Source organism: Peromyscus leucopus, chromosome 5 (genome assembly GCF_004664715.2).
Source record: "Peromyscus leucopus breed LL Stock chromosome 5, UCI_PerLeu_2.1, whole genome shotgun sequence".
Lineage (NCBI taxonomy): Eukaryota > Metazoa > Chordata > Mammalia > Rodentia > Cricetidae > Peromyscus > Peromyscus leucopus.
In genome coordinates, this window is record NC_051067.1 from 35506044 (window position 1) to 35528423 (window position 22380).

Genomic DNA, 22380 nt, shown 5'->3' on the forward strand with positions numbered 1-22380 from the left:
GAGGTCAGAGGTTGTAATAAGGTTGACAATCACCTCCAGGTCCTCAAGAATCAAATGCTCCATCCAAACAGCTTCCATCAAACACTACTTTTCTACTTCTGAAATGGTTGACATATTGCTATTAAGCTTCCTTTAAAATTTTCCCATTAAATGCATGCTTGGTGTAATGGATATCTTCATGAAAATTTAAAAATTTATTCTTGAGGAATGCCAAAGCCTGAAGTGGAAGATGATCAATTTTTTTTTTGTTTATAGAAAATTCATCTTTACGATTAATATATTGCGATAAAATCTTTCTTTCTTTCTTTCTTTCTTTCTTTCTTTCTTTCTTTCTTTCTTTCTTTCTTTCTTTCTTTCTTTCTTTCTTTCTTTCTTTCTTTTTATTTTACAACACCATTCAGTTCCACATAATAGCCACAGATTCCCCTGTTCTCCTCCTCTCGCCCCCCTCCCCCTCCCCCAGCCCACCCCCCATTCCCACCTCCTCCAGATCAAGGTCTCCCCAAGGACCGGGATCGACCTGGTAGACTCAGTCCAGCCAGGTCCAGTCCCCCCTCCCAGACCGAGCCAAGCGTCCCTGCATAAGTCCCAGGATTCAAACAGCCAACTCATGCAACGAGCCCAGGACCCGGCACCAACACACAGCTGCCTCCCAAACAGATCAAGCCAAATGACTGTCTCACCCATTCAGAGGGCCTGATCCAGTTGGGGGCCCCTCAGCCTTTGGTTCATAGATCCTGTGCTTCCATTCATTTGGTTATTTGTCCCTGTGCTTTATCCAACCTTGGCTTCAACAATTCTCGCTCATATAAACCCTCCTCTTTCTCACTAATTAGACTCCCAGTGCTCCACCAGGAGCCCAGCCGTGGATGTCTGCATCCAGATTCCTCAGTCCTTGGATGGGCTTTATGGCACAACTATCAGGGTGTCTGGCCATCCCATCACCAGAGTAAGTCAGTTCCTGCCGTCTCTCGACCATTGCCAGCAGTCTTTTGCGGGGTATCTTTGTGGATCTCCGTGGGCCTCCCTAGCTCTCTGCTTCCCTTCTCATGTGGTCTTCATTTACCATGATCTCCTATTCCTTGTTCTCCCTCTCTTTTCTTGATCCCGCTAGGATCTCCCACTCTCTTTCCCTCGACCGTCGCCCTTCATTGTTCCCACTCATGACCAGGCTGTTCATGTAGATCTCATCCATTTCTCCGTGTCTTTTTTGGGGTCCCGTTTTCCAGGTAGCCTCACTGGTGATGTGAGTAGCAGTCCAGTCATCAATTTTTTTTGTTTATAGAAAATTCATCTTTACGATTAATATATTGCAATAAAATATTTCTTAAAAAGAGAAGTTAGGCTGGGTGTGGTGGTATACACCTTTAATCCCAGCACTTGGGAGGGAGAGGCAGGTGGATCTCTGTGAGTTCAAGGCCAGCCTGGCCTGCAGAGCAGGATCTAGGACAGGCACCAAAACAACACAGAGAAACACTGTCTCAAAAAAAGACAAAGAGAGAGAGAGAGAGAGAGAGAGAGAGAGAGAGAGAGAGAGAGAGAGAGAGAGAGAGAGAGAGAGAGAAGTTAGACAAAAAATTAACACGTGGCATTGCTAATTTAGGAAAGGATATCAATGTGTATCAAGTAGTTAGAGTAAAAAAAATGGCATTCATTTGAATCTCTTCCCTAAAGGCTATCAAAAACTTCAAAATCTCAGTATATTATGAAGTCCAGCCACATTGATCACCCTGCATTTAGAGTGTTCTGACAGACAGTCCAAATGCTGTGCAAATACCCATTCCCTAAGCACAATGAAATTTTCAAACAGTGTCATATGTAAGGATACAAGTATGAAATGATTCTGGGTTACTCTATGACTGTCCTAAACCATGCTTCTCTGGGTTTGCCTTTCCATAGAGTCAGCTGAGATTTATTTAATAGTTTTTATTCATTCTGTGTTAATAAGATGTTCATATTTTCTTTCTGTTACTGTGATAAACACCATGGCCAAAAGCATCTTGGAAGCAAAATTTCCTTCAGCTTACAGATTACAGCCTATAATTGAGAAATGGTAAAGCAGGGGATGAAGGCAGAAGCTTCAAGGAGAAAGTGTTTACTGACTTGCTTTCTCTATTTCGCTCCACCACCTTTATTAAACTGTCATCTATGCATACTCGCCTAGGGACTGTACCACCCACAGTAGACTGAGGCCTCTTAAATGTAGCAGTGACTAAGAAAATGCCTGCCAATATGGATACAAGACAATTTGATCTGTGCCATTCTTCAGTTGAGGTTCTGTCTTAACTGATGACCCTGAGTTTGTGCCACATTGGCTGCTGAAGGTAAATATGAAATGAAGCTTTTTAGTGCTAATTATTAACTCATCCCCTCACATTATTCAGCATTGCCTGTCATCTTCTGATCACAAAGCTAGGAAGGCAGAGATGAGCAGTTCCTTTGATGTTTCCCTTTTCTAGCTTTCTATTTCTTCAACTTTTTTGAGAAATAGAAAATTAACAGACATAGAAAAGTTATGACATCATTGACTTTCATCATTATAAGAAAGAGTAACTGCTAACAGAGGCTTAAATCATCCCTTGGAAATGACTTGTACTCCTCTCATGGGGAGAGCTAAAGATTTCCGAATATACACACTGTTGGGAACACTCATTGTGGTGTCACTATCAGTAGAAGAATTTTGTCACATATGGTGGCCTTAGGAGTTGATGCTGCTTGTCCCCTCGGTGTTAAAGAAAATTAGTAGGCAAGAATTTCCTGGTTTGCAAACACCACCTGAAGTAACTCTGAATTGCTCCTACCCATCTTCTGGGATCTCTCCCATTTTTTTTTTTTGATTGCTTAGATTCAGAGTTTATTTTAAAGTCAAATTTATGCATAGACCTTCTCACGAGAAATGGCATACCATTTTCTCTTACTTTTTACACCATAACTAATACTCTCTCGAGAAACCATAGATAAAGCCAAGGTGACATTATTTTTACTCAGTTCAGAGTGGTGACTGATGGTAGAGGGAGGCTTGTCCCCTCCCTCTAACTAATGAAAGAGTCTCCATCCTCTCATCTCAGATCTTCAAAGTAGTGTGGTTTTCAGAGTGACTTAGTACATGTATAGTGGATCTTGTGGAGATTTCTGGATAAGGAAAGACATCCAAGTCAAGCTGTTCATGGACATGGAGTGAAAGTTGTGAGTGGACTAAATAGAAATTGATCATGGGCCAAAGAAGAAAAGAAGTAAAAAGAAAGAAAAGGAGTCAAAGAAATTGGATGAACTAAAGTGCTGATAGGCTACTAAACTTGGTCAAAATCTAAGTCTTTTTTTAACAGTAGAACTTTCTAGAAATTGTTATTCCATCTTTTTTTTCCTTTTACATTCTTTTATTTTTCTTACTTATTTTTTGATAATTTTATTTTCCAAGGAATAGTCTTTGCTTTCATTTATTAAATAGTTATAGCTTCAGAAAAAATCCAGCCTGAATCGTCTTTTGTTGTTAATTATTTTTAAAAAATGAAGTTACTATATCATGTTTTATTGATACTCATCAGAGATCTGCTTTTTTTCTGGATGAGATGGCAGAGGAGGAGACTGGGGGATAAAAGGAGGGATTGGGGAGAGGGTCTTGGAGGGGAAGATTGGGGGAGGCTATAGTCAGGATGTAAAATAAATAGATGAATAAAAAATTGAAATTACATTATTATTTTTAACTTTCTTTTTATTTTTTGTCTTTCACATCATACATCTTTACCCATTTATCTCCCCACTCCTTTGTATTCACCCTCTGCCCTTGCAACCTCCCCCACAAACAAAATAAAATAAAGTTCAAAAGGGAAAAAGAAAAATATCGTTATGGAAGCTGTAGTGTGACACAGTGAGTCATGCAATATACCCTTTTATCCACAATTCCTTACTTGCAAGGGTTCATTGCCTCTGGTTTCTGGTTCAAGGCCTCTGGTTTCTGCTACACTATTAATACTGGGCACTCACTGAGAGTCAGTCCTCTTGGATATCCTGTTGTTGCCCTGTGTCTTGGAGATTCTGCTGCTTTAGGTCTGTAGGACCAGCCCTTTCACATGCTGCAGCAGAACACAGATGGGGTGGAAGTTGAGATGAGCCAATTCAAAACCTTAGTTCTGGGCTTGGGTAGTTGCAGAGTTGGCCAGTCTGCCAGCTCTCTTGCTTTGCCCCAGCTCAATCACCCCTTTCAACAATGAGTTGCATTCATGCACTCAGGGTTGGCTCTTCCACACTACAACATCAGTGCCAGCTCGACTGTGTTGCCCTGGTGAGGTCCAGGGCGACTTTCCAGAATGCTGAAACTGATGAGGGGCAGGGAGAGCTCTCCGCTTCTTTTGACCTTGGGGCCAGCTCTCCTACCCACCACAGGCAGCAAGGGGCAGGGTGCAGGGAGGACATTTATCCCCTCCCCACAACTTGGTATGGCAGACAAGGGCCAGGGCCAGATCTCCCGTGCTCACAGTCTTGGTGCCGGTTCACTAGCAGCCCCCAATAGGGTGATCTCTACTCTGTGGCCCAGGCAAAGTTCAGGAACTGCTTTCCCAAGTGCTGCAGCTAATATGGGAGAGGGTCAGCTCTCTGGCCTGCCACAGGTGACAGGTGCTGCAAGGGAGAAGAGGGCATCTTTTCCTTGCCCTTAGCACCACATGGCAGATGATGGGGGACATGATCACACTATCACATCCTCAAGGCTGACTCACCTACACCTCCATCAATAAGGTCAGCTCTACTGTGCTGCTCAGGCCACGGGCAGGACCTACTTTCCTGAATGTCACAGGTGCTAAGGGGGAGGACCAGATCTCTCCTCTACTGTAGACGGTGGGGTACAAGGGATAATGAAGGGCATCTCTCCCCTGCCCAAGAACCACCTCATGACAGATGAGTAGTGGGGCCAGCTCCCCTACTCTTACAAATTCGGGGTTATCTCACCTACACCCCTGACAACAGGGTTGGCTCTACTGTGCTGCTCAGGTGAGACACAGGATCGGCTCAGCCAAGTGCTGCAGCTGGTGAGGGGCAGGAGCAGCTCTCATGCTCTTATTACCTCAAGGGCAGCTCTCCTACCTACCACAGGCAGTGAGGTGTGGAAGGGGTGTTAAAATTATAATATAATTATTTAATTTCCCCATTTCATTCCCTTCCTTCAACCCCTGTTCTCTATCTCAATTGTTCTCTCTCCTACTCCCAGCCCTTTTTTCTTTTACTGTTGTTCAGACACACACACACACACACACACACACACACACACACACACACACACCCCTATCCTAATAGAGAAATATAGCTTGTATTGCCTATATAATGTTCCCTGTATACCAGTAATCTCAGGGATACCCACTAGGAGAGGCATGTTCTTCCCGGCGAGAAGACCATTTCTTGTGTTCTCAACATTCACAAATCCTTAATTTTTGTCTAGGTTTGAGGCACTACAACCTTTCCCCTTTCATGCTTTCCTGCCCATTGATGTCTTCCCTCTTCAGGTCTTGTTTATTCACCCTTGTTGATAAGACTATGTGAGTGTAGCCTCTCTGCCATATTTCTGGGATGATACAATCTCACAGAAAACTTTCTGTCCCCGTTTCTTAAAATCTTTCCATCCCTTCTTCTGTCGTGATCCCTTTACATCAGGTTCAGAAATCATGTTTTAGTTATCACCAGCTGGACTGGGCACCACATGACCCTTTGTTCTCTGTGTTTTGATCAGTTGTGGTTTTCTGTAATGGCCTCTGTTGCCATTATTTAGAAATTATGATAGTTTAGTAAAGTGGCAGTTGTCGATTCTCCTCCAAGACTGATGACTTCATAGTCCCAGGTAGTTGGTTCTGTTTCCAATACCAGTAATCCCTTTTGGTGTTAGGTTTCAAGTTCAGTTAGAGTTTTTGGTTGCAATGAAGGTATGTATATCACTATTGCTCCCTTATGATTATTATTCCATGCTGTTCTTGTTGTGGTTCATAGGCATCAGAGCTGAGCTGGACTATTAGTTTCCATACTGTGGAAGCTTTCAGGGCACCTTTGGTATCATAAAATTTAGTCCTTAGGGAGGAGACTTTTAAGTCATATTCAGCTCAGGTCTTCTGGGCCATGTCCAACCTGTATAATGTATTCAGCAATAGGGACTTACCTTTCACCTCTGGGAGGCAACTAGGGTAACAAAAATAGCCTGTAATATTTTGTGAGTTTCTTAGACAACCCTAATAAATATGTAAAAATAGAGATTCTCATGTCTTGTGATGGATTTTTGTTGGGTAGTCAATGACTTGTGGAAAAAACGTCAGGCTAGATGGAAATTTTTTATTTAATCTATATATGTTTATATATAAATAGACATATGTATTATATGGAATTTAATATAAATAGATAATAATATGATGCCTTATGACTTCTTCAGATACCATTACTGTTATTTTATCCTTTCTGACCTCCTTCTATATTTATCTTCCTCCCTCATACCTAATTAGAGTTTCCCCATTATCCTCCCTTCTCCTTCCAATCATGTGTACCCTGCTATTCCTCTTAATTGTCCTTCCCATGGTCCCCTTTCTGCAGTTACTCCAGGTTATATACTCACATCTGAGGACATAAGACTAGGATCTGAAGATGAGAGAGAACATACAACATTTGCCTTTCTGGTTCTGGGTTGTTTCATGCAATGTAATCCCTTTAGCTTTATTTATTTACCTGCAACGTTCATGTTTTCATTTTTCTTTCCAGCTGAATTGCATGTGGTGGTGTATAAATACCACATTTCAATGTATTTAAACTTTCTTTCAGTTGAAGGACATTTAGATTGTTTCCATGTCCTAGCAATTAATAATGAAATAAGAATGAACATGGCTGAGAACATACATGTGAAGTAGAATACAGGTAATTTTGGCATACTGCTGAAGAGTAGTATTACTGGTCATATAGTAGATTTGTTCTATTTTGTTCTCCATACTAATTTTCAGAGAGGTTGAAATCCCAGGAAAAGTGAATGAAGGGTTCTCTTTTGTTCACATTCTCACCAACATTTGTTCTAGGGGTTTTTGTTGTTTTGATTTTCTTTTGACCTTTGCCATTCAGACTGAGGGTTGAGGGATGGTTAAGATGAAGTCACACAGTTGCTTTGATTTCCATTTTTTCTGATTGTTAGAGACAGTGGACATTTCAAATGATATTTCTTGGCCATTTTTATTTCTTCTTTTGAGAGGTCTCTTCAGATCTATAACCCATTTTTAAATGTGACATTTGTTCTTTTTGACTCTTTGTTTTTTGAGTTCTTCATATATTCTTGATATTAATTCTGTGCCAGATGTATAGCTGGCAAATAGTCTTTCTCATTTTGTTTACTTCCTTTTCATTTGGTTTATTGTTCCTTTAGCTACACAGAACTTTTTAAAAAGGTCCCATTAGTCAATTACTGGCCTCAATTCCTGGGCAAAGGGATGCAATTGAAAGAGTTTTTTCCTATGCCTACATGCTGGGGATATTGAATATGTTTTTTCCTAGAAGCTTCAGTGTTTCACATTTAGGTCTTTGCTCTATTTGGAGACAAATTTGTTAGAGGTGATAGACATAGGCCTAATTTCATTTTTCTACATATGGACATCCAGCTTCCCTGCATCATTTGTTGAAGATGCAGTCTTTCTCCAGTGTATGCTTTTTTGCCCCCCCCCCCCTTTTTTAAGGTTGGAGGTCCAAATTACGTGTATTCATTTTAAGTTGTTGATTTTGATCTAGTGTTCTACATATCTGTTTTATTGCCAGTGCCATTTTGATTTTGATTATTATGATTACTATAGCTTTGTAATATGTTTTGAGGTCTAGCATGGTAATTCCTCTGGCATTGCTCTTTTTGCTCAGGATAATTTGGGCTATCCTAGTTCTTTTGAGTTTGGTATGAATTTTACAGTATTTTTGTCTATTTATGTGAAGATTGTTGTAGGGATTTTGATTGGGAATGCACTTGAAATTTTTTTGGTAGAATGATCATTTATGCAATATTGATTCTATCAGTCTGTGAAGCTGGATTGTCATTCTATGTTCTAGTGTCTTTTTCTCAATTTCTTTCTTCAAAGATTAAAAATTTTTACTGTAGAGATTCTCTAGTTGAATTTTGCCATCTCCGATGTACAATATCATGTCATCTGAAAAAGGGAAATGTTTGTTTTTTTCTTTTTTTCCCAATTATATTTCATTGGTTTTATTTTTTTTCTTATTGCTCTAGTTAATACTTTAAGCACAATGTTTAAAATGAGTGGAAACAGCCACTACCTCTATCTTAATTTCAATAAGATTGCATCAATTTTTTTCTGCATAGACATGATTTTCCCTATAAGTTTCTCATATAGCTTTTTATATGATGAGCTATGTTCCTGCTAGTCTTACTCTCTCTAGGACTTGTATCATAAAGGCATGTTGGATCTCTAAAAGGCTTTCTTTTTGCATCCATTGAGATGACTATGTGATTTTTGTTTTTAAGTTAATTTGACTGTGTATCACTATCATCTTCATAAAGTTGGTTTTAAAGTCATTTACTTGTGTTTGAGCTGTGTTGGAATAATCAGGGCTTGTTGTAGGATTGCTGGACTCTGGTGGTGACATACTATCTTGGCTGTTGCTGATTAGGTTCTTAATCTGCATCTAGATATCTGGGTTTGGGGTGATTGTAGTCTAGGTTCTGATTTCTGAGTTTGTCTTTGTTAGATTGGTGTTTTGTTCCTTGGTTTTTGTTTCCTCTCTTGTCTTCTAGCCAGTATGGCCTGTGGTTGAGAAAAGGGTCTACACTTGAGTTGGAAGGTGGACTTCTCATGGAAAGGATGGCCTCTAGTCAATCAGGGGTTCTCCAACTGAGTTTGGATGTGGGACATGGTGATGAGGACAGGTGGGGTATTGGGAATAGTGTGTGAAGGGGAACAGGGAGAGTGAAAGCTTCATGGGCAGGCAGCCTACCTGGAGTTCTGGTGGACAGCATGGCTTCTGGTCAAGCAGGAATTCTCTATTAGAGTCAGAGGCTGAGGCATGACAATGAAGAGGGGAGGTGGACTGGAGAAAGGGTGGGTAGGCACCCAGACAGTCAAGGATGTCCCCTAGTGGGTGGTTTATCTGGGCTTCTGCTGGCTGGTGTGGCATCCTGTCAATCAGAGGCCCTCCACCTGATTTAGGGACTGGAACATAGTGACAAGGAAGAAGCTTGTGGGTAGGGTAGACAGGCAATAAGAGGTTTGGGGTAGTCCACATGCAGGTAGCCTACCTGGAGTTCTAGTGACCAGAGTGGCCGCTGGTTGAGGAGGAGTAGAAATCTACATTTTCACCACTGAAAATATTCTCTATACTTAAAGATGAACCAGCTGAATCATTATCTTCTTACACTGTAGGGGTTGCTGTATCTGAATCTCACTTCTGCCTGTAATAGTAATAGCAGTCCATCAGAAATGAATGGAATAGACTTCTCCAAATGTATCTACAGTCCCTTTAATCTCTTGAATTCATGCAAACTCTCAGCTCTCTCTGTCTCCCTTTACTCTTTTGAGTCCTTAAGGTAAGAGTGTACACTGAACTCAAAACATACTTTATCTTTAAAGTACTTGCTATTAAAAATTCAAGCTCTATTCTTCTCATCACTTAAATGTCTTTCATCACTTTATTCACTGTGTTGGTAATGTGCTTACTGAGGGGAAACTGAAAAAAAATTACTCAATTTTATGAAACATATTTTTCCATAATTGAATTGAATACTTCAGTTTAATTATTAAACGTTAATGGCAAAATTTCTCTGCATAATGGAAACCTTTAATTGAATTCTGGAGTGTTCAGACTATATTGAATAGAGCTACTATGTTGTATAGCATAAGCAATAACTAGGTAAAAGAATATTAAAGGATATGTCAACAACTTTATTTCTAACAACAATTTGTATATTTGTGTTCTATAATGGGAGGCCTGAGCTAATGGCTGAGCAGTTTAGATAATATGAGTCTGTGTGTTTTTTATAAGTGGGCTCTGGGACTGGTGGGACTGGTAGGATTTGGCTGGAGAGAAATTCTCTAGCTACAAATGGTGCCCAACGTGTTGGCAAGAGTTTCCACCTAAAACCTGAGTAAAAAGATTCTAAAACAGAGCTAAAAACAGTTCCTAGCTGTCTCTTTCAAGTTAGCAACAGCCTGCGTGTTTGAGCTACTATCTACTATGGTGGGTTCCTGGAGTGCATGCTCGACCTGAAGTATGGCGGGAATGAGGCCTCTGCAAGTGGCACATTAAGCTGCGTTGTAGATTTAGCCTTTGCTAATATAAAACAAAAAAAGAAGTTTCTGGGCTACATGCTGCTTTGATAGAAACATAGACTCACTATTTCTGAGAGTTGATGGCTCCAAGAGCTGGCAGAAAACGTACCACCGCCATGTTGGGAAGCTGAAGTGGACGGAGCCAGCAGCCACAGCAGCCTTTTCAGTCTTAGAATGCTGCAGTTTAAAGCAATAGATTCACAATAAGACAGATTCAGATGGAATAGCTTACAATGTGTTTAAAAATGTATGTAGACTTGAAAGGGATAAAAAAGGAATATATACAGTTATATAAGCAAATAGATAGTTTTTAAAAATAAAGTCTTTAAAGAAACAGTAAAGGTAATAAGCCAGGTAAAGATGGCTATCACACAGAGAGCATCATGTAGAGGCAACAGGTAAACAAAATCATGAGAGATGCAGATGAATGGAAGGAAATAGAAAATATTTTAATGAGTAAGGCAACTTAGACCAAGAAAGACTAAGGCTCCATGTTATCTCTTCTTTGTGGTTTTGAACTATGAATCATTAGATTTGAGAATATAACCTGTATTAACAGCAGAAACAAGGGACTGAGGTGTATCAAATGACAGCCAGAAGATGTGGTTGCATCTGAACCCACAAAGGTTATCCAAAGTTTTATGGCTATGACTTCTTCAAGATCAATACTTTTAAATTTATCTTTTGTGTACATTATACTGGATTATATAAAGCTATTTTAATACAAGTAAATAAACTACTTTGGGTACATTCAACCCAATACACAGCACAATATGTTTTCTCTTCCTTGCTGTCATGTTAGTTCACTTTGTTTCAGTAGGAAATATATCTCCTTTCACATGCCATGGTTATGAGCAAATATATGATTTTATGTATCTTTATGAAATTTTATGCTCCTAAATTAGAGAAAATATGTTAACATGTGTTTTTATTGGTGTGTTTAAATAACTTAATATGATTGTCTTCAACTCCATTTTCCTGCAAATAATACATGTTCCTTCTTGTTTATAGTTTTAGAAAATTCCATTGAAAATAAAAACCACATAACTAATTTTTATATTAACTTATTTGGTATGTATCTGTGTATGTGTCTGAGGAATGTTTTTAAGTGGTAGAAAATAGCTGTAACCAGCAATAAATCACTAAAACCATAAGTCAATGAGTTTATAATTTTTGTGTCTTCTAATTCTATATCTAATTCTCTAAAAGGCAAAGAATGGAAATCTAGAAAAAAGAAGGGCTAAAAACATCATGGGAACTCTTTATATTTCATTACATACCTTGTGATTTCACCCAACAGAAGACAAGAGGGGGAAACTAAATAATGTGAATATGAGAAGAATTTAAGGATTGTGCAAAGAAGTCTTGGTCTACTCAAGATGAAGAACATGTGGTATATGTGAAAGATGCTACTGAGTAGGAGATAAGAATTCAGAGGATCATGTTTGAGGAAACTTGTACAGAAATCATGAACCACTTAACAGTTGTGTTCTGAGACATTTTAAGCTTTTTGAAAAATTTGCAGTATTTGGAATGGTACACATCCATCAGAATTATATTGTCTTTCAGACCTCTGCAAGTTGTGTGGTCAGGGGTCTGGCTTTTGTGAATGATTCCAAATAGTCCAAGTTTTATAGGCTCACCAGGAAGATTTCTAAAAACACCACTTCTTGACTCTAACAGTGTGACAAATAATAGAATTTTCCAATTATTAAATTAGTTATGAAATATGTTGGTTGCATGTCTAAATTCCATTACTTGCAAAATGTTTGATTGAAGCATGTTATAGTATGGATAGATGTTACACTACATTTAATGTTACATTAAATCATTAATAGAACGTTTGACCAATTCACTATTAAGACTTTTACACTAATGGAGCCACCTTTTATTTTTATTAAATTTATTTATTTTTATTTTACATTCCAACCACATTTCCCCCTTCCTCCTCTCCTCCCATTCTCTCCATTCACCTCCCATCCCCTCCCCCAATCTACTCCTTCTCTGTTTCTGTTCTGAAAGGAACAGGTTTCCCTGGGTGTCAACAAAAACATGACATATCAACTTGAAGTAGGACTAAGCTCCTCCCTTTGTATTAAGGCTGGACAAGGCAACCCAGCATGAGGAACAGGTTTTCTAAGGCCAGCCAAAGTGTTAGGGACATGGCCTGATCCCACTGTTCGGAGTCCCACAAGTAGACTGTAGTGGTACCTGTTTCACCTATGACCTTGAGGTACCAGCCTCTAGAGTGTGGCCTCTGGGATAGCTTAAGACCTGGGGGCATGGATGCCTCACTTTCTTCTCTCCCTCCCAGGCGTGGATGGTGTGGACTGACTCAGGTGGCAGAAGCAGTGTGGGATCGGCCATTAGCCTTCCAGGACTGTAGCAATTTTGCCTTATCTTGTTTAGTGAGTTGTTCTCCCCAATTTATATCCTAATAAACTCCCTAATACTCCTTAAGCAAACTCCCTTGGATTTCTCACTATAGTAGACCAAGCCACACAACTGTGACACATATGTAGAGGTCCTAGGTTGGTCCCATGCAGGCTCTCTAGCTGTTGGTTCAGACTCTGTGAGCTCCTATGAGCCCAGAATAGTTGTTTACATTCCAACATCACAAGGGTTCCCTTTGCATTTGTTTCCATTAGTCACTGGATGAAGGCTCTATGATGACAATTGGGGTGGTCACCAATCTGATTACAGGAGAAGGCCAGTTCAGGCTACCTATCCACTATTGTTAGGAGTCTTAGCTGTCTGTGGTCATTCTTGTAGATTAGTGGGGCAGGTGGAGATGGTAATATGAGAAATCAGGCTAGAGGGTGGATGGAGGGGGAGAGTATTGAAAAAGATGTCTTGATATGGGTGGTATTTGGGGTCAGGTAGAAACCTGGTACAAGGAAAACTGCCATTTTTTTATTTTTAAGCGAGACAAAAACAACAAAATTCAGAAGATAAAAAGTTTAAATGATGCTTTATATTTCAGGAGCAGATCAGATGGAAGAAGGCTTAGCAGTTGCCTGGTTGGGAAACTTTGCACTTCACGATGTTGAGACAAATGTCAACCTTCTTAGAGTCATGGTCTAGGCAGCTGATCAAATTATAAAAAGCCAAAATGCGAGCCTCTTCATCGTCTGACTGCAAGGATGCCAGTCCAGACCAGGTAGGGTAGTTCTCAGTTTCTCCAATGTGAATCTGATCACCAAAGCATAGTCAACTATTAATTATGTTTAAGTATTTTTGGTGTATATCCCATCTACATGCTGAATGAAGATTTGTAAAAAGTTAGAATTGTTAAAATCAGCTAAATTTATGGATTTTCATCTATGTTAGACAAGGTAAATGCAAAGATTTGGTGCTTACATTTTTGTCTGATCAATTATATTCTTATGGAAGTTTAGGGATAGACAATCAATAAATTACTTGATTTTAAACATGGATTTGAGGAAAGGACAATGAAAGAATAAATGTCCATTATGTCATTTAAGGAACATTCCATATCCTTAACAGTCCCTGACTTGTCTTTAATTTCTTAATAGGTCCTGGTATTGAAATACTGTCCTTTTCTATTTTTGTTGAAAAATAGATGCTTTCTCACATAATATATCTTATTTTCAGCCAAATCAATTCTTTGTATAATGTGTTTATCATTAACCTAAAATGCGACAATTTTTATACTTGATGGTTTAAGATGCGAACAGTCCAGGAATGGTGATGCTCAGAATACTTGCTTAAGTACTTAAGCATCTGTCTTGTGAACCAAGAATGTTACTGTCTAACTGAAGATATGGAACACATATTTTTTTTTTCTGAGAGCTATGGTATGGGAGGTTCTGAATAAAATTCACGACAGAAGGTTGGAATTACCAGCATCCACTTAATAGTGTGCCTTTTAGATATTTGTATGCCAAAATATTTGTTTTTATTTTAATTTTATTGTTTTTATTTTTTGCAAATCTAAATGCTTCAAAACTCAGTTATCCTTGCCCTTGTCACCTCATTTATGATAAGAAAAGTAAAGAGAAGCCTAAGGGGATGGCTTACCATGTTGATAAGGCTTTTAATTCCCTCCAGCAGTCCAGAGTCCTTTTCCTTGATGAGTTTGGCTTTGGAGATGACACCAGCAGGCACATCTTTCAAGGTGGCTATTTCTTTCTCTAGGTGTTGCAGAGGATTTTTCCAGGCACCCAAAAGGATGTCCGCTGATTTCAGTAAGACTTCATACTAAGTAACCACATTTGAATAATTATATTAGAATAATCAAAATAAAATAGATTTAGATACAGACAGTTTATCTTCAAAAGACTGAGAGGAAACTTCCCATTGGACATTCAAATATGTATTTAAAACAATCTTTTGTAGATGACACCAACTGCAGAAGTGTAAAATGGCATTGCGATCTAGAATTTTAGAGTAAATTACACTCAGAAATGCCAATAAGGTGCTTCATGAAGTTTTTGGAGAAGTGATGACTCTCATGAAATAAGATCTCTTTCTTCACTTTAATTTTTGTCACTTTCCTTCATTATTTCAGTATGATTTTAATAGTAATTATAAAGATACAGAATGCTTTTGTCATTAAGCAGAACACAGAGAACACATTCTTTTGTGGAGATGTATAAGGCTGTATGATAATATTTAATCTAAACCATATTGTGATGATTTATGTAGGAAGTCAGAGGTGAGAGACAATAAAAATAATGAGTTAGAGAGCCATGAGTGTAGACTTGTAATAACACAGTGGGATGGCTGTACATTGCTGAACATTGAACAGTATATATTGTGTTCCTTTCTGTAGTGTTTGGGAATGACACAGGTGAGGATAATTAGGAATCAGCACAGAATCAGAAACAGAAATAGAAACAGAAGATACTTAGAAGCCAAGAAGAAATGGTGAATAGTTTGTGATACAAAGAGCTGTAAACACAGGGTCCATTACTAATATATGATAAATATAGCTGTATTGGCATTGTCTAGGCCTGAATCAATACATTTTTATCCTTGAATGTCAATGACAGTTTCAAAACCCCAACAGAATAATATGAAGAGTCTCATTGGTGGTTAGTGGAAAGGGATCCCCTATGTGGACAATTTATACATATATGAAAATATTACTTGGCAGATTTCATCTATAATTCATCAACTATACAGTGTATTTTTCCTTTTCTTGAATATTCTGTCTCCATTTTCCTGGGGATATGAATATCATGCCTATTACAACACTTTTTAATAACTTATAGTATGATAAATCCAATGTACTGTTTCAAAAGTTTTGTTGAAAAAAATACATGGAGTGAGGACTCACATTTGTGTTCATGGCTTGTTTCTTGTTTTCTGGAACGGAGACAGAAGAAGTGTGGCAGCTGGTGAGGGCTGTGTCGTTGAGCCCATGGAATTCAGCATAGCGTCTTTTCTAAAATTGGTGGAATATTCAGTTGAAAGTGGAAATTATGAAAGGAATAAATGAACAGAAAATTAATGCATTTAAAGTAAGTACTAAAAATTGAAACTAATATATTAAATAAACGAGCTTTGAGAACTATTTTAATTAAAATACAATTACATGTTTTCCACTTCCTTTTCTTCTCTCCAACACCTTCCATGTTCTCTCTCTCTTTAACTCTTTCTATAATCCCACTCTTATTCTCTCTTAATTCTTGGCCTATTTTTATTTGATCATTATTATCATCATTGTTACATCTACACACACTCACTCATACACACAGACATACAATTTCAACTCAATGAGTCTGTTTAGTGTTACTTGTGTATATATTATTGCAGGGATGATTATTTCATATTGTATAGCCAATTAGGGGCTCATCATGAAGACCTAACCAATTGCCTTGCATATGCCAGACCTCCTTGTTAGTACATCAAATATTTTTTAATTCATTAAAATTAGTTCATAACATTTAGGAATCTGAAGTGCAATTATTAATTTTCTTGCACTCCCTGACTTTGCCCCAGTGTCTTTAAGTCTATTTAATTCTTACAAGTCACAGAAACACACTTTCCTTTATGACAAGTCTATACTGTCCAGTGGAAGGGGAGGGGCTGGAATGGTAGGATCAAGTAGCGAGGGGAAGGGGAGAAGGGAAAAGGAAGGGAATATGGTAAGAGACAGCTAAAATTAAAGGCCATTTGAGAGTAGCCTGAAAACCTATACAGTATAACCTTCCTAAAATATATACATATATGAAGGTGATCTAAATGAAAACTCCAAATAATGGGGGGGGGGGGAACAGAACCCCATCTAGCCACCTCTTGTCACCAAATGAAGCTTCTACTACCAGTATTGGGTTACATCTAATTGAGTTGTAGGCCAAAGGAGTTAGAAACCACCAAACAACCCAGGCTATATTTTTGCCAAGACTATAATTTGCTCTCCACAAACTGATGGCAAGGTTGCATTGCTGAAGACAACACCTATAGAATCCACTGAACATGGAGAAGTTGAGCTGGTGCCTTCACAGACCTTCACGCCTGTATGCTAATATCTTTGGAACGGGAAGGTACTCTCTATACTATCAAAAGAGAAACATAAAGACCAGCTCAGCCACAAACTCTTTGATCCACAATGGCATCCTGCCTGCAAGATATCCTACAGCAACAGAGGTACAAAACTTGTGGAACTAACCAACCAATACCTGATTTGACTTAAGACCCACTCCATAAGAAGTCAAACCCATATCCAACACTGCTTGGGTGACCAAGAACCTGATACTGGATAGTTCAGGGACCTAGAGTAAAAACTAAATGCTGCTTTCTAAAAACAAAAACAAACAAAAACCCAAAGAAAATTTAAAAATAAAATGACTCCTAATGACATTCTTCTATACTCATAGATCAGTGTCTCATTCAGCCATCATCAGAGAAGCTTCCTCCTGCAGAAGAACAAATACAGAAACTCACAGCCAGATATTATGCACAGAGTAAGAGACCTTGGACCACTCAGCACTAAATGGGATATTCCCGTCAAGTCCCTTTACTCAGAGGCCAGGGAACCCTGAAGAAGAGGAGATAGAAAGAATCTAAGAGTCAAAGAGGAAGGAAGATACCAAGAAACCAAGGCCATTTAAGTCAACACAATTTATGCACATATGAACTCACAGAGACTGAGGCAGGGTACATAGGTCCTTTATGAATATATTTTTCCTTCCAGTTTCATGTTTTTATGGGATTCCCAAGTTAATGAACAAGTAGGCCTTTGTTTCTTGTGCCCTCTCTTGAGCTCTTTTCTTTCATTTTGTTTGTTTAGTCCAATTCTGATGTGTGAGTTTTGTTTTATTTATTTATTGTTTAATTTTATTACTGTCCCTATGGAGCCTGTTCTTTTCTAATGAGAGACACAAAGGGAGTGAATCCCAAGTGGAGGACATGGGGAGGGTCTAAGAGGAATAGAGGGAGAGGAAACTTTAATTAGTGTGTATTATGTGAGAAAAATTACCTATTTTCATTAAAAGGTAAAACAAACAAACCAGTAAATAATAAAGGAGTGACAAATAGCTCACTAGATAAAGGAAAAGAGAAACATTTCCTTTGTTATGTTGTGCATATCTTTATGTCATAATAGTGAATTAAAACAAAGGTTAAACAATAGATAAACATTAAAATTATAGTGTTTCAGTTAATAGTCTACATTTTGTGCAACTGTCCTCTTACTGGCTTCACAGTTCAGTAGCTGCTGTATTCTTATCCTTTGGGAAGGAATGCCTGCTTGAGATTTAGATCACGTGTGTTTCGCTTCAGGCTATGCTGTATCACAATCATTGTGATGGAGGCTTGATTTGTTAAGAAGTCAGAAGTCAGTGGGTTACTTACAAATTCAGTGAGCATTCCTGAAACTTCTTGACTGATTTCATGAGACAAACTGCCTGCCAGATCAAACATGTCCTTCAGTGACACAAAGCAACGACCATTCCTCATTGCACACATGGGTACTGATGCCACATTCTCCCACAGGAGCAGGTTGGACACCAGTAGTAGAAGCAGTGTCCCTGTTAAGGAAGAAGAGGAGCCACTCTGAGATATATTCCCACCGGGTTATTAAAAGTCATCTTGTCAATGGAAGCCTTTTATGGTCAAAGTGGTCTTCTACGAAGAAACTGTTTTTAACACTGTAGGAGGAATAGACAGCTTCCAATAGGAAAACTAATCTAAGTAATCATATTTTCTCAGATTCCTGTTTGGAATCATGAATATCCTTTTTACACTTTTTGAAATTACACCCAAGAGTATTTTGCATTCTAAAAATATTTGAAGCCTTAATTTAAGTCAACACAAGTTGTTCAAGACTTTCTGTTCAGACCATTTAATGTCTAGTGAAATACAGATGACTTTCTGCAATAAGAGATAAGTCATAAATTTGTAGCATTTAAAAATGTATTTATTTTATTTTATGTATAGCAGTGTTTTGCTTACACATACATATGTGTCCATACATGCTGGACAAAGGCATCAGATCTCTGAGAATTAGAGTTACATATAGTTGTGAGCAGCCATGGGATGTTGAGAGCCAAACATTAGTCTTGTTCAACAGCAGCAATGGCTCTTAACTCCTGAACCAGACCCTAAATTTGTCTAATATTAGTACGGAACACCAATGTAACAAGGCAGCTCTATGGATTAGCTTTATTTTCAAGCTAGATGGGAACAAACATACAATTGTTTACTAATATTGACAATGTAGAGTTATGTCGCAATCTGAAATAAATAATTGTGCACCAAAATGTAATATTTCCTCCTTTGTCAATATTTCCCTACTTTGTATAACACACAGTTTTAACATTTTTAATAATAACCAAGGTTGGTGTCATAATCAAATTACTTTTGAACTATGGGCATATCAATTTTTTATTTTAACTTAGGAAAAATTTCCACTCATTCTACATATCAAACACAGATCCCCCTTCTATCCCTCCTCCTGCTCCCCGACCCCAGTTTTCCCTCCCTAACACACCCTTGATTCCCCTCCTCCAAAAGGGTAAGGGCTCCCATGGGGAGTCAGCAAAGCCTGCTAGATTGAGTTGGGGCAGGACCAAGACCCTCTCCCTCTGCATCAAGCCTGAGCAAGGCGTCCCACCATAGGTAATGGGCTCCAGAAAGCCAGTTCATGCACTAGGTATAGATCCTGATCCCATTGCCAGAGGCCGCTCAAACAGACCAAGCTCACAACTGTCTCCTGTTTGCAGAAAGTTTAAGGAAATTGCCAGGAATCTACAAGGATAACCCCAGCTTAGACTCCTAGCCATAGTGGAGAGGGTACCTGAACTGGCCTACCCTAGTAATCAGATTGATGAATACCCTAACTGTCATCATAGAGCCTTCATCCAGTAACTGATGGAAGCAGATGCAGAGATCCAGAGCCATGCACCAGGCTGAGCCCCAGGAGTCCAGTTGAAGAGAGGGAAGAGGAGTTATATGAGCAAGGGGGCGGGGTCAGGATCATGATGGGGAAACCTGCAGAGACAACTAAACTCATTTAGACCAGCAGCTGTGAAACCTGCACAGGACTAGACATATTAATATTTAACAGTTTCAATATGATGAATCAACATGTCTTTATTACAAAGGAAATTCTATTATTTTTAGTGACATTAGTCTGCAAAAAACTTCTGATAAAAAATCTTTGATAAATGGATATGTGCAACTAGAAATTAGGGAATTGGTAAATTTTATTAGTGGAAAAAAATCTAAATTCTAATATTCAAAATAAATAAAAGTATGAAAATATTTTGTAGTATGCAAAATAACCAGGCACCTTTTAAATGAAAAGCAAAAATATTATACACACACACACACACACACACACACAGAGAGAGAGAGAGAGAGAGAGAGAGAGAGAGAGAGAGAGAGAGAGAGAGAGAGCACTGATAAATCCATCATCTATAGGATTTAAAAAACCTAACAGGAGCTAATAATTTTGTTTTGCCACTTCATAAAATCCAATTTATTCTTGTTGGCAATCCATCTTGCTTGTAAACAAGAGGAAATATAAGCAATTGTACATTGTTATCTGATCTTCAAGAATTTTTATATGTTTCCATGTTCACTTCACATTCCCCAACTCTTCCCAGATGCACATACCATGCAACTTTCTCATTCACACAATTTTGTGTTGTTAGAAAACAACAACAAAAAAATTTAAGTCCAGTTGGTGCTACCCAAATATTCTTTGATGTACAGTCTTCTACTAGAGCATGCTTAAGGTATGAGGGGCTACACATTAAAAAATGTCTTTTCTCCTCCTCTCCAGGGGTAGAGGATTGTGTGTCCAATACCCATTTCTCTTCTGGTATTTGGTCTTGTATAAACTTGTGCAGGTTTTATGCATGCTGAAAGAAGTGTTTTCCTTGAATGAAATTTTAATGTGGTATAAATGCATATTTGTTATCCTCATTTATTTGTCTCCAGGATAAAATATGAATACATCATTCCAGTCAAGTAACTCATAGCAGAGACACAGGAATTAGTGTATGTTACTTTTTCCTTCTGTAATTGTTATAAATTCTGCCAATACGCTCTTTCATTACAGTTTCAAGTCTCAATTCCTGAAATTTTGACTTTGTGAAATTGATAATTCCATGTTCTCGAAATTTATTTGTCATTCAGAGTTATGTAGACATACAACTTCCTACCACTGGACACCAATAACATGCCTCTTTTCTATTAGTTCAACTATGACAATGAAAAATGTCTCTAGTATTACTAAATATATTCTGGGAAGGAAGGCTCCCCTCCAGGAACCACTGGTCTAAGAGTTGCTGGATAGCTGCTATCTAGAGAAATGATTAGGAAGTACTTCTTAATTTTATCTGTTTTACTTCTCTGGGTCAGGTATCAACAATGTCAGTTCACTTCATATACAGGGAAAATAACCATAAAAAGTAAACTGTCCAAACCAGCTTTGTACAATAATGCAATGATTAAGGTCACCTGGAAGATGTTTGAAGAAGAGCTACTTACAGGAACGTGGCTGAGTCAAAGACAGCTGCATCTCTCTGGAGTTCCACCACAGCTTGGCCGCTGGTTCAGGAAAGCCGTTTCGACCCAAGTCCTGTCTCCAGTTAACTTTCCACCTCCTATATAGTGCAGCACATCATCCCCAAGGCCACACACTGCTAGGGGGCAGGAAGAAGCAATGTCTGGAATCCATGTTGAGGATACCATTACTCTCACCCATCCTTAGCTAATAGCCTTGTAACAACAATGATTAAACAAGGTATATAAGCATAGGCACTATTTACCTCATTTTTAGATCATAAAAATGGTTCAAGTTATGTTGTAAATCACCAGAGCCATTTCTGATCCATGAGAGTGATGCAAATTTCTTATTACATCCACGGTCTCTCTAATAGGTCTTCTGGTTCTTATAAATTATAAACATAAGCAAAGCCAATGGAAATGTACTTAAATCAAATCCAAACGTACTTGTTTGTTCTCATAATAGTTTCGCCACTCTTAGGTGAATCTATATATCTGGCTTGGGTTGGTAATGGCCTTCTTGGACTGAGCAGGTTCCTTAGTGGCACTTCGCAGCATTAGCCACCATAGTACCACATGATACTATAAAACCTATCCATCACTGAGATCTTCTAGCTCTCTCAGTAAGATTTATATATGTAAAGAAACCAGAACATGTGGCATTGCATTACTTAGTCTCATATCTAGTACTGTTTGCACTCAACTCACTGACAGTATTCTGTGTTATGTACATGTCTAATGGAGCCTCACTATTGTACAGCTCATGGGGAAACTAAGTAAATGAACCATGAACTATTTCAGTAATCTTGTGTTTTTAGCTATTGCTAGATAACTGCTTTCAAATTGTTAATTGCCATCTTTGCTTGCAGATGGCTTTCCAAATCTGTACAATAATAGATATTATCTTTATATAGTGGAACCTTACAGATAGTTATCAGAATCAATGAAGGCCCAGTTTTCTCTGCAGAAAACAAATGCACATTGGATTAAATTTGGTATTTTTTTCTGGAACATTAAATGAGAAAGCAAGCAAAGCTCTTATTAAAATGTCATGATAAATAATGAAAAAAAAATCACACTAGCTATTTCACTTGTATCCTCCAAAGAGCAAAGTTGT

General features: G+C 38.4%; 1 protein-coding gene across 1 annotated transcript; it reads right to left on the minus strand.

The window, feature by feature from the left end:
• Positions 1-13173: 13173 nt before the first annotated feature.
• Positions 13174-21325, minus strand: LOC114701863 (prolactin-2C5-like). The gene is made up of 5 exons (XM_028882060.2): positions 21246-21325; positions 18102-18277; positions 15583-15690; positions 14322-14501; positions 13174-13472 (listed from the first exon to the last, which is right to left on the minus strand). Exons 1-5 carry the CDS (start codon positions 21274-21276, stop codon positions 13287-13289), a joined length of 681 nt encoding a protein of 226 aa, XP_028737893.1. The 5' UTR covers positions 21277-21325; the 3' UTR covers positions 13174-13286.
• Between the last annotated feature and the right edge of the window lie 1055 nt (positions 21326-22380).